The sequence below is a fragment of the Mus pahari genome, chromosome 7 (genome assembly GCF_900095145.1).
Source record: "Mus pahari chromosome 7, PAHARI_EIJ_v1.1, whole genome shotgun sequence".
NCBI lineage: Eukaryota > Metazoa > Chordata > Mammalia > Rodentia > Muridae > Mus > Mus pahari.
The window spans coordinates 98,288,305-98,300,722 of NC_034596.1; the positions used below are offsets into that span (position 1 = coordinate 98,288,305).

General features: G+C 46.2%; 1 protein-coding gene across 2 annotated transcripts; it reads left to right on the forward strand.

Moving 5' to 3' along the window:
• The first annotated feature begins 1,293 nt into the window (after positions 1–1,293).
• LOC110324998 (serine protease inhibitor A3K-like) lies at positions 1,294–8,919 on the forward strand. 2 transcript variants are annotated; one of them, XM_029540712.1, is made up of 6 exons: positions 1,294–1,366; positions 2,700–2,770; positions 3,321–3,977; positions 5,742–6,015; positions 6,914–7,064; positions 8,015–8,919. In XM_029540712.1, the coding sequence occupies exons 2-6, from the start codon at positions 2,734–2,736 to the stop codon at positions 8,213–8,215; spliced, it is 1,320 nt and encodes a 439-aa protein (XP_029396572.1). In that variant the 5' UTR covers positions 1,294–1,366; positions 2,700–2,733; the 3' UTR covers positions 8,216–8,919. The 2 variants fall into 2 exon arrangements, with proteins under 2 accessions (XP_029396572.1, XP_021058438.1); XM_021202779.2 differs by lacking the exon at positions 2,700–2,770 and having other exon boundaries at positions 1,297–1,366; positions 8,015–8,529.
• The last annotated feature ends 3,499 nt before the right edge of the window (positions 8,920–12,418 follow it).

A 12,418-nucleotide genomic window follows, 5' to 3' on the forward strand; every position in this document is an offset into this window, starting at 1 on the left:
CTTTCTATGCAGGTATATATACAACTTGATCCTTTGCTCCTTTCATTCTGTGTAATGAAGGTGGAGGTGTCCATTTGTCCTGTGATGTTAGTCAGCTGGGAATGAGGAGAAAGGCTATGACACTGCCCTGAGTAGAAGTGCTAGTGGGAGAGGAGCTGCTCTGACCAACAGGCCCCATGTAGCTGCAGGAGTTTGGGTTCCAACACTGTATCAGATGGAGGCAGATCCAGAAAAGAGCAGTGGGTGGCAGAGCCTAGGGCCTGGAGTTGGGAAAGAGTTAGGCAAGACCTGGGTACTAGGTAGTCACAGACATTGGAAAGAGACCTGGGACAACACTTGAGCCAGCAGACCCTGAACTGTAGACTTTGAAACTGTGAGTCAAAGCAAACCTTTGCTTTGCTCAGTGGGTTCTCCTAGATCATTCCACTGATCAACATGTCTGTCTTCATGCCAATACCATGGGGTCTTATTACTATTGCTCTGTAGTACAGCTTGAAATCAGGGATGGTGGTACCTCTAGTTGTTCTTTTATTGTACAAGTTTTTTTATACCTATCCTGGGTGTTTAGTTTTTCCATATGAAGTTAAGAATTGGTCTTTCAAGGCCTGTAAGGAATTGTGTTGAAATTTTAATGGGAATTTCACTAAATCTGTAGACTGCTTTTGGTAAGATTGCCATTTTTACTAGGTTAATCCTACCAGTCCATGAGCATGGATAGCTTGCCATATTCTGATATCTTCCACAATTTCTTTCTTCAGTGAGTTGAATTTCTTGTCCTGCAGGATGTTTCCTTGCTTGGTTGGAGTTAAACCAAGATATTTTATATTATTTGTGGCTATTGGGAAGGATGCTTTCTCTCTAAGTTCTCTCTTAGCCCACTTAATATTTGTATAAAGGAGGGCTACTAATTTTTTTTTGTTAGTTTTCAGTGTTCATTTTTAAACGACTTTTTAGACTATAAAGCTGTAGCCCTCCCTGGTGAAAAGTAGGGTAGAGATCATGAATTCTGGTTTTGCTTCTGACTTCATCCCCTTTCCACATAGACTTTGAAGCATTTGATAAACAGAAGACATACCCAGGAGATCCGATGGGCTTGTACAGTGAAGAGTTGAGAATTGCCCCATCAGGAGGCAGTTCTGATAGAGACTACAAATCCATATTACCAGGAATCTTCCTGTCTGACGAATTGTAAACTGACCACAGAGCACAGCTTGTCCATGCCAACATTTCCTAAGAGGAGGGAGGAGCCCCTGAGGGGAATAAATAGGCATCACTTTTCACTGGGGAGATGCCAGGCAAGCCAACAACCCTGAACATCAGGAGTCAGCTATCACCGAGGCTATTAGCTGGCTGGTACCATCTGCAGGTAATGCCCGGGATTCCTTGACTCCAGGGTCAGAAAAGGCACTGTCCCAGGACTGTGTGGTACTAGCTATGGCCTACAACATGTGTTTGTGGGATTGGGGCAAGGGCTTTGGATGAGATACTGGGCTACAATCAGGGAACATTTCTGGGGTTTACAGAATCTTCTCTCTGGTCAGTTTCTCTTGCCAATGGAAGATGCAGATGCTGTGGTCTCTGCTCATGGACAGTAAATGGAGGCTGCTCCTCTGACTCTTCTGGGATGAAGTTTTGAGAACTTGCGTAGCATCCTGCTGTCATAGCTAGGGTGAGACAGGACTGTTCCACAGTAACTCTGGATGAGGCGACAGTTCAGTCTTGCTCACATCACAGAGGTGATGCCTGGGGGGGCGGTTGTGATCCCACTTCCTTCTTAGATCCCAGATCCCCTGGCCAAGCAGACAGGTTTCATCTTCTACTCAGTGATTGAGCCATGTCTCCTACCATACCAACTGAGCAAACTTTTTTCTCTGGAAATAATTTTGGCACAAAATACTATTTAGTGCTTTTCCATAGAAATGGCTGCATCAGTCTGAAAGTAAAGCACAGGGTAAAGGCAGCCAAGATGTTGAGGTCCCCGGCTCCTCTGTAGGCATGTCACAGCAATGGGGACAAGTGGTTTAGAGCCAACACGCCCTTCTCTGCTTGCTCTAGCTCCCTGTGTGCTTCTCTAGTCTTCTCTCCCTGCCTTCTTCCCTTCAGTTCATCCTGCTTTCTCTCCCTCTCCCTCCTCCTGCTCCCCTCCCTCTTCCTATCTCCTTGCCCCCCTTTCCCATTTCTTTCTCCTTCCTTTCTCAAAACTACTTCTCTCCAAGCTCTCTTCTCTCCCCCTCCTCTCTCCCCCCTCCTCTCTCCCCCCTCCTCTCTCCCCCTCCTCTCATTCTCTCCTCCCTACTCCTTCCTCTCTCCTCTACCCTTCCTCCTCTCTCCTTTTCCCTCCCTCCTCTCTCATCTGCCCTCTTCCCTCCTCTCTCCACTCCTTCTGCTGTCTCCTGTTCATTTAGCATCCACCTTTACCTTTACACCTGAATAAATGATCAGCGGCCAAAGATGCCATGATTGCAAGCTTTCAACTATAGTCCATTAGGATGCCAATGGCCTGCAGGCAGGGTATATATAGAGGAGATGGACCCCTAGACATTTCTGACCATGACCCCCCAATGCCAACAACAAGCCAGCCACTTAACAATAATGTACCCTGGACCCCTCACTAAGCTGGTCCACCCATTTGCTTACACAGCCAACATGAAAACTGGTCCAGCTATCAGACTGATACAGCTCTTTCTTCTTCCCACCAGGAGGACTTCCAAGCCTCCTGAGGTACAAAGCACCATGCTGTTCCCTGGCAGGGCTGAGACAACTTTCCACTGTGAGTCCTTCAACTGTCAGTTCCCATGGGTCCAGGATTTCTGCACTGCATCAGATATTTCTTCCACTGATTTACAACTAATCCTCCCAACACCTAGCTTCATGCACCAAATGAACTCAGGGGCCTTAAGATTTCACAGACTTGTCATCAAAGGGCTAAGATAGGACCTGTAATAAAAAATGTTCCAAGGTTCCAGAGTTCAGCCTAAGGAGGGGGCAGCTGGAGGTGGCACAAGTGCAAAGTGCAGACAGGGCTCACACTCATCCCCCACTCCTATTCTGATTTTTCTTGTGACCCTAACATTTGCCTTCAAATCTCTGGATCTTGGTTCTCTACTATGAAAATTGCCTTCTGTGACAGCACTTCCTCCATGGAAATAGGGAGCTCATGATGGAGTAATGCATCTGAGAGGCAAGATCACCTCCCAGGGATAGTCACAGAGTCAGGAAGGGCAACAGAGCAGAGCACAATGCTAGCCAGGATGGGAAAACTAGGAGATGGTCAGAGCACCAGCTGGTCCTCCCAGACTTAAAGGATGTTTTCTTTTTAGCCTGGAGAACAGAGAAGATGGCCTTCATTGTAGCTATAGGGATGATCTTAATGGCTGGGATCTGTCCTGCTGTCCTATGCTTCCCAGATGGCACAAGGGAAATGGACACTGTATTCCATGAACACCAAGATAATGGGACACAACTGGACAGTCTCGCATTGGCCTCCATCAACACTGACTTTGCCTTCAGCCTGTACAAGAAGCTGTCTTTGAAGAATCCAGATAAAAATATTGTCTTCTCCCCACTTAGTATCTCAGCTGCCTTGGCCCTCGTGTCCCTGGGAGCCAAGGGCAAGACCCTGGAAGAGATTCTAGAAGGTCTCAAGTTCAATCTCACAGAGACCTCTGAAGCAGACATCCACCAGGGCTTCGGGCACCTCCTACAGAGCCTCAGCCAGCCAGAGGACCAGGACCAGATAAACCTAGGCAATGCCATGTTTATTGAAAAGCACCTGCAGATCCTGGCAGAATTCCATGAGAAGACAAAGTCTCTGTACCAGATTGAGGCCTTCACAGCAGACTTCCAGCAGCCTGCTGAGGCCAAAAAGCTCATCAATGACTATGTGAGCAATCAGACCCAGGGGATGATCAAGGAACTGATGTCAAAACTGGATAAGGATACATCAATGGTGCTGGTAAACTACATCTACTTTAAAGGTGAGAGTGGTCACTGCTCAGGAGTGGAGGGAGAAGAGCTTAGCTGGGTACCTGTGCTATAAGAGGATCCCAGGAAAGAAGGTACCTAAAGCCTTGGGCATGTGGGTGCCTAGCTTCTTATCACTCACCAGTCTCCTCTTCTGAGCTGTTTCTGGGCAATGGTTGTGCTCCTGGTATAAGCTCACGAAGTCCTGAGCTCTCAGTCTACAAGGGCTGCTTATTGACTATGAGTTAACCTCATTTACCAGCAGAATATCTTACCTTACATGCCCAATCCTACCTGCTGGTCAGAAGCCAACGCTACTCCCTGTAGAGACAGGTCCCTTCCAGAGTCCCACTGCAGGCATTTCTAATATGTTCCTATAGCAGATGTCCATTCCTGCTGGACAGCCCCTGTCTCTAGGGGGGTCCAGGTGAGCTAGGGGCTTCTTGATCATAAGGAGCTCAGAGATAGTAATTGGGACATGGAAGGTAGAATAACCACAGCTAGTGAAGAGCCCTGTGGGCAGGCTTGGTGCAGTACTTCTCCTCTGAGCTTTTTCTGTACTGAAATGTTGCTGTGCATGGAGACGCAAGGACTCAGTGAGAGCCGTTAGAGATGGGGAAGTGTCAGCAAGGCAGTGTTCTATGTTTAGAGTCTGATTGCTTTGTGGAATTTTGCTTTTGTAATGTAACTAGCCATTTAGCCAAGAGACATTCCTGGTTCAAGGAGTCTGATGAGACTTGGGTGCAAGATAGTTGGAGACTCAGTTGGAGATGTTATAAGTGATGGTACTGGGGGGAAATCCAGAGATCCAATACCTACCGCATCCTCCCTGATAGACAGGGAGCAAGGTGAGAGCCCTGAAATTGGCACCTGACAGAAGTCATGATGTAACCAGACCTTGTGTGGGTCTGGAGCTAATTAAAGTTAGTCCAGGGTAGTGTTAAGGCAGGTCTGGGCTACAGGCAGAAAATGAAGATGACAATGGAGAGAAAAAAAGGACAGGAGATGAGAGCACAGGAAGACAGAGGACAGGAGGACAGAAGGGCAAGAGGGCAGGATGGCCCCAGAGCTGCTGTGACCTGGTAATGGTAGAAGAAGAGTGACAACATTGAAGGGTTAGTCTGCAGGACATGGTTCTTTCAACTCTCTCCAGACCCAAACTCGAGTGCTGCTTGCTGTGAGGTGAGATGTATGTCTAGGCTGCAAGATGCTAAGAGCAAAGCATTGTTTCACTATCAAGGTCCATAATGTACATTGGTAGTGGGGACAGAAATTAGAATTCTGAGATATGGCTGAGCTGGTATCTGTGATTTATGGAGACTGTCATGGCCCATGTGTGAGATTAGGACTCATTACCCATGTCTTAGCCCACAATCTATGGATTGTGATGTGGGAGAACTCAGTCTGTGCTGTTCTGTTTCCCCTGAAACCTGTCCACAAGACATTGGTTCTCCTGAGGAAGTTGAAGGCTTCAACTCTCCCCTGTCTCCAGTCTCACCACTTTCACTCTTGTCTCTCTTACACACTCCACCCCAGACCACCGACAAGTAGCCACATTGGTTTTGAAGTTCCCTTTCTAAACCAAGCCTGGAGACAATGCCCACAGCAAGCAGCTTAATCAACTACCAAGCTTTATCAAATTCATCACATGCTACATGAAGGGACACCCTGAGTGACTGAAGATGATGGATTGCTGTCATAACTCAAAAGCTGGGCATAAATGGGGAAGAGAAGTATTTGTCTTGTGTTTAAAACATGATCGTTTGCCTCATCTTTAGGCAAATGGGAGACATCCTTTGATCCCCAGGACACATTTGAGTCTGAGTTCTACTTGGATGAGAAGAGATCTGTGAAGGTGCCGATGATGAAAATGAAGTTCCTGACCACACCCTACTTCTGGGATGATGAGCTGTCCTGCTCTGTGGTGGAGCTGAAGTACACAGGAAATGCCAGTGCCCTGTTCATCCTCCCTGACCAGGGCAGGATGCAGCAGGTGGAAGCCAGCTTACAACCAGAGACCCTGAGGAAATGGAAAAACTCTCTGAAGCCCAGGTGACTGTCCTCAGGATCCAGACCTGGCCTGGATTCCTGGCCTGGATCCCTGTCCTGCTGTTACCTGCTGTGTCCCTGTACCTCGGAGTCTCACTAGTATCCTTTGTAATTGTGGACAATCCCCAGGGGAGAGATGGAGTTTAGTTGAATTTCCCTCTGCTGATTATGTATTTTGGTCCCTGAGTTGCTGTCCATTTTGTTGTTCACAAAATGGGATCAGCTAGAACAAGGACCTGAGGTTTCCTCCCTCTAACAGGCTGTAAGTTACACAGAATCTAGAATGAGTTGGAAGGCAGAGAGAATTATGAATGACAGGAGATGAGCTCTGAGAATCAGCTCTGCCCTGTGGAGCCATCTCAATAGTCATCCTTCACCATACACAGAATAAGACTTGAAGTCCTACTATGTGCCATCTGATATAGCTCTGAATGTATATCAGAGGCACAGTGTACCCTTTGGGCTTCTCTTGTAATTGAGGAAGATAGACCGTAGGAATGAAAATAAAATTAACCATCATTTAGTAGGCTAAAATGTGAGATGGGGGGAAGTTAAGAAGGGGAGTATCTGATACAGTTTGCAGTTTTAAATAGAAGGCACATTAGAAGATGTTTTTGGGTTACCATGCCAAGGGAGAATTGCATTGTGGTTGTAGGAGGAAAGCATTCAAGGTCAAGGAACAGCTAGAACCAAGTCAGGTTGCCTGTCCACTCTAAACACTCTCAGACCCTGGTGAAAAATTGATGCATTAGGAAGAGCAAAGTCAAGTGATCTAGGCATGGGTGGGAAGAGGACTTCTCTCTAGGGAGAGGGCTGTCTGTGGTGAGGAGACCCAGCGACATGGTCAATTGAGGGGGTCACAGAGTCCAGGGACTCTTACCTTACTATTTTTTATTCTCAGATTGATAGGTGAGCTCTCCCTGCCCAAGTTCTCCATCTCTACTGACTACAGGCTGCATGAGGTCCTTCCAGAGCTGGGGATTAAGAAAGTCTTCTCCAAAGAAGCTGACCTGTCTGGGATCACAGAAGCCAAGAAACTGAGTGTGTCTCAGGTAAGGCAAGAAGAACAGGGTGTTTCACGTTGAGTCCTGAATGTGGATGGTGAAGGGCATGTGGGCTGTGGGGTGGTTCATGTGTGAGAACTCCTACATTTCTGAGGTTCCTTAACAAATGACCATCCTCTACCCCTGTACATAAGCTTACCTAGGGGACCATAATTGGGAGGACCTAGAGTTCCTTCATAGAAACATGGATACCAACATGTGCTGCACTACAGGGACACACACAGTACACTGCAGGGGCACCTACAATACACTACAGGGGCACCCACAATTCAGTGTTGGCACCCAAAATACACTGTAGGCCAAACCACTTCCATACTTTAGCTCCTATTCTGCAGTGCTGGGACTGTACTTCTTGACCAGGACACAGATTATTAATAGTAAAAGTAATGACAAGGAGTCATGGCAGTTTTGAGGAAAACTCCAAGAATAGGAAAGAAGATGCCTTAGACCCCTATACTACAGTCTTAGGCACACAGCCTGGCAGTGACCAATGTTCTGTCCAATGCCCACTCATAGCTCTGGGTTCAGATCTGACCCAGCAAGACATGGCATTCTGGGAATGTGAAGCTATGGGTTGCACATTGCTGTTGCATATCCCAAGGAGGCTGGAGCCGGAGGGATAGGGAGACCTCCACTGGCTGCCAGCACCCTGGCTGTTCCCTCTGATGGAGTTGGGAGGCTGCCTGTGAGGAAACTCCTGCCGTTGCCTGCTCCTGTCCTCCTGTTGTAGTGATTTGAGGACAGCACAGATTCAGACACTGAACAGACCCAGGGCCTGCCTCATCTCACACCCTGAGCAGAGACTTGGAAATGCAGGGTTAGAGCTCAGGGAGGAAACAAGGAAATTCCCCAGCAGATGAGGCCAGCACTCACTGCTTGCTCCAGACCCCTCTCCTGCCCCTTGGTCTCCACTGAGTGATGTGTTTCTCTCCCCACAGGTGGTCCACAAGGCTGTGCTGGATGTGGCTGAGACAGGCACAGAAGCAGCTGCTGCCACAGGGGCCAGTGCTGGCTCTCGTAGTACCATATTCCAACCTATGACTCTGTGTTTCAACAGGCCATTCCTGATGGTTATCTCTCACACAGGTGCTCAGAGTATCCTTTTTATGGCCAAATTCACTAACCCCCAGAAGACCTAAAGCTCCCCAAGTTCTCATGATTCTGCCCAGGGCTCTGGGACAGAGCCTGCATGTCGATTTCTATATACACCCTGGCATTCAAGCTCTGATTGGCTGTTGCAAAGTTGGCTTAGACGGTGACATTGACTATCTCTGTGGCTACCACATGCACAGGATACTTTGTACTGTCAGTGTCAGGCCCTTGGGCCTCTTGGGAGCATCTGTGCATATTTCTGAACCTGGAATCTGTCTTTATTCTTCTTCCCTGGTGACTCCTCCTTATATATCTGTACCCCAAACCTAGGCATTTGCAAATACAGCGTTCCAATACCGGCTTTGAGCACATCTGCTTGCACAGTCTTGATGGGATCATGCTGGCCTCTGGGCCAACCGATGAGAATCAGGCCCAGGACTGTGAAGGGAACCTGTTGCCCTGAATATCATTCCAGCATCTGAGAAGGCCTGGTGCCATGCTCTTAGGTTATGTTTTCCCTCTGAAGGCTTTGCCACTCAGTGCCCCTTACAGGGTCCCCTGACCCTGCCTACAGTTAGAGCCCAAACCCCTGCAGCTGCGTGGGACTGAGGGTCAGACCAGCTTCTCTTCCCCTGGCACTCCTTTTCAGCCTCTATGTAAGATCCCAGCTGACCAACCTCACACAAAAGATGAACATCACCAAATAAAATAGGAGGCAGGAACAAAGGATCAATAAACATAAACCTGCACAGAAAGTGCCCAGGAAGTGTCGGAAAGGGTTGCCTCTAATGACAACATAGTAGTATATATGGTCACTCATTCTGTGACTCCTCTGGTGGCCCTCTGACGTATATACTATTAACGGTTCCTTCTATGGAAGAGGAAACTGAGGCAGAGGGAAACTTAGTTATTTCCCCCATGACCACTCAAGTAGACAGTTCGGCTTGTGGGATGCTCTCTTCCAAGTGTCCTGATGACAGAGGAAAAGCCTCCCCCATGTTGTAACTCTGTTCATGAGGTATCAGTATGGAGGGCAGGTGGTTGATGAAACAGGGCTCTGATACTTCCCAGAGAAGAACCAAATGGTCCATGGATCAGGTGACATCTCTGCTGACATGGATGCGAGGGGTATGAGAAGGTGCTCAGATAACCAGAGAGAACATTTTGGGCAGGACAAAGAACAATGGAGCCATTTCTGAAGATCTGTAAGGAGGTGGATTTCTGGAACAACACTGTAGGCTGGCAGTGGAGTAGAAGATGTAGGAGTGACCACAGGTTGGCAAAGAGTCTGGCTCCTTGAGCATGTTATAATAACCAGAGCCATAAAGAGCACAGGAGAGATGAGACAAAGTCTCTCACTTGGGAAAGGTACTCTACAAGGTTACAGAGAACTGAGTTGTGATAGATGAAGATTGCCATTGACGGCAGTCTCCAGGAACATCGGGACACATCTGGAGAGGAGAGTAGATGATTCAGCTCAAGGGATGAGCTGGCCTGCTGTCTTGATGAAAGAGGACAGGTCAAGGTACATTTGGGTTGGGGCACCTGCTGTTCCTAGAGAATCCTCTGGACCTGGAAACACAGCCAGTGGTGTACATGGAGAAGGACAGCTATGCATTCAGATTGAGACTTGCTTGAGTCTTAAGGCTCCTGTGAACACCCATTGAGCAGTGGATATGAAGTCATCAGACCCCAGTTCCCAGTGAGCAATCGGGTTCCCTTCCCTGATGGCCATGAGATAAGAGAAGGGGACTCATCTACTGAAACAATCAAATGTCCCAACAGTTTTCCCAATGTGTATGTTAGGCATCACCCTGAGACTGGGACACCACATGCATTCCATGTGTACTGACGATCCCCAGCTATATCCCTGCATACTTCCTGGATGCAGCCCAAGTGTCTAAGGACCCTGGTGCTGAATGCATCTCCTTCTGTTGGTGAGCTGGCTCTGGAACTTGTGGCCAAATCTGAGTCCATCTCTTCTGCAGTCCAGGACCTAGATGTCAGGGTTTTCTTTCCCTCATTTTGTGGGCATTGAGGGTTTCTCCACACTTATTCTTCAAATATTGCCTGTGTGATGAACCCTCTAAAGGGAGAAACCCACTGTGCAATTGAGGCAACAAACTGTGGTGGGGAAGATATGTGCCTGAAAATACTGCCATTCCCTGAGGTTGAAACCCTGGGAAATTCCTGCATTGCTCACTGGTTTCTACATGATGAACATACATCTCTTCTATACTAATTCAACAGTGGGAAGGTGCTGAGAGCCTCCTGGCTCAGAGAGGGTGGTGGTGGGGACACAGAATAGGACTCTGGTGTGGCTTTAAAGTCTGAGGGTGTCTGGTAATTCTAACTCTCTATCTGTAATGAAATGCTGATGGCAACATCCACAAACCCTAAAAACTTTCTTTGCTCTGAGGGTAAAAAAGGTGCTGGCTTAGGTGATTAACAACTGAAGCCACACATACCCAAACTTATGTAACACAATGAAAGCATTCCTAAGGAGGAAAACTCATAGCTCTGAGTGCTACCAAAAAGAAACCAGAGAGAGCATACACTAGCATCTTGACAGCACACCTAAAAGCTCTAGAACAAAAGGAAGCAAATTCACCCAAGAGGGGTAGACTGAAGGAAATAATCAAACTTAGAGCTGAAATCAACCAAGTGGAAACAAAAAGAACTATACGAAGAATCAACCAAATCAGGAGCTGGTTATTTGAGAAAATCAACAAGATAGATAAACGCAGAGCCAGACTAACTAGAGAGCACAGGGAGAGTATCCTAACTAACAAAATCAGAAATGAAAATGAGACGTTAACAACAGAACCTGAGGAAATCCAAACCATCATCAGATCCTACTACAAAAGGCTATACTCAACAAAACTGGAAAATCTGGATGAAATGGACAATTTCCTAGACAGATACCAGGTACCAAAGTTAAATAAGGATCAGATTAACAATCTAAAAAGTTCCATTTCCCCAAAAGAAATAGAAGCAGTCATTAATAGTCTCCCAACCAAAAAAAGCCCAGGACCAGATGGGTTTAGTGCAGAGTTCTATCAGACCTTCAAAGAAGACCTAATTCCAATTCTCCTCAAACTATTCCACAAAATAGATACAGAAGGTACTCTACCCAACTCATTCTCTGAAGTCAAAATTATTGTGATACCTAAACCACAAAAAGACCTAACAAAGAAACAGCACTTCAGACCAATTTCCCTTATGAATATTGATGCAAAAAATACTCAATAAAATCCTCACAAACCAAATCCAAGAAGACATCAAAACGATCATCCATCATGATCGAGTAGGCTTCATCCCAGGGGTGCAGGGAGGTTTAATATACAGAAATTCATCAACAGAATCCACTATATAAACAAACTCAAAGATAAAATCCACATGATCATCTCATTAGAGGCTGAGAAAGCATTTGACAAAATCCAACACCCATTCATGATAAAAGTCTTGGAAAGATCAGGAATTCAAGACCCATACCTAAACATAATAAAAGCAATATACAGCAAACCAGTAACCAACATCAAACTAAATGGAGAGAAACTTGAAGCAATCCCACTAAAATTGGGCACTAGACAAGGCTGCCCACTTTCTCCCTACCTATTCAATATAGTACTTGAAGTCCTAGCCAGAGCAATTAGACAACAAAAGGAGATTAAGGGGATACAAATTGGAAAGGAAGAAGTCAAAATATCACTATTTGCTGATGATATGATAGTATATGTAAGTGAGCCTGAAAGTTCTACCAGAGAAATCCTAAACCTGATAAACAGCTTCAGTGCAGTAACTGGATAAAAAAATTAAACAAATCAGTGGCCTTTCTCTACACAAAAGATAAACAGGCTGAGAGAGAAATTAGGGAAACAACATATTCACAATAGACACAAATAATATGAAATACCTTAGTGTGACTCTAACTAAGGAAGTGAAAGATCTGTATGATAAGAACTTCAAGTCTCTGAAGAAAGAAATTGAAGAAGATTTCAGAAGATGGAAAGGACCTCCCATGCTCATGGACTGGTAGGATTAATATTGTAAAAAATGGCTATCCTGCCGAAAGCAATCTACAGATTCAATGCAATCCCCATCAAAATTCCAACTCAATTCTTCACTGAGTTAGAAAGGGCAATTTGAAAATTCATCTGGAATAACAAAAAACCTATGACAGCAAAAACTATTCTCAACTAAAAAAGAACCTCTGGTGGAATCACCATGCCTGACCTCAAGCTGTACTA

Excerpts from the sequence above, each read along its gene's own strand:
- LOC110324998 (XM_029540712.1), top strand. The coding sequence starts at position 2,734 with ATGCTGTTCCCTGGCAGGGCTGAGACAACTTTCCACT. Across the intron at positions 2,771-3,320 it reads GGCTGAGACAACTTTCCACT|CCTGGAGAACAGAGAAGATG; the intron begins GTGAGTCCTTCA and ends TTTTCTTTTTAG. Across the intron at positions 7,065-8,014 it reads AGAAACTGAGTGTGTCTCAG|GTGGTCCACAAGGCTGTGCT; the intron begins GTAAGGCAAGAA and ends CTCTCCCCACAG.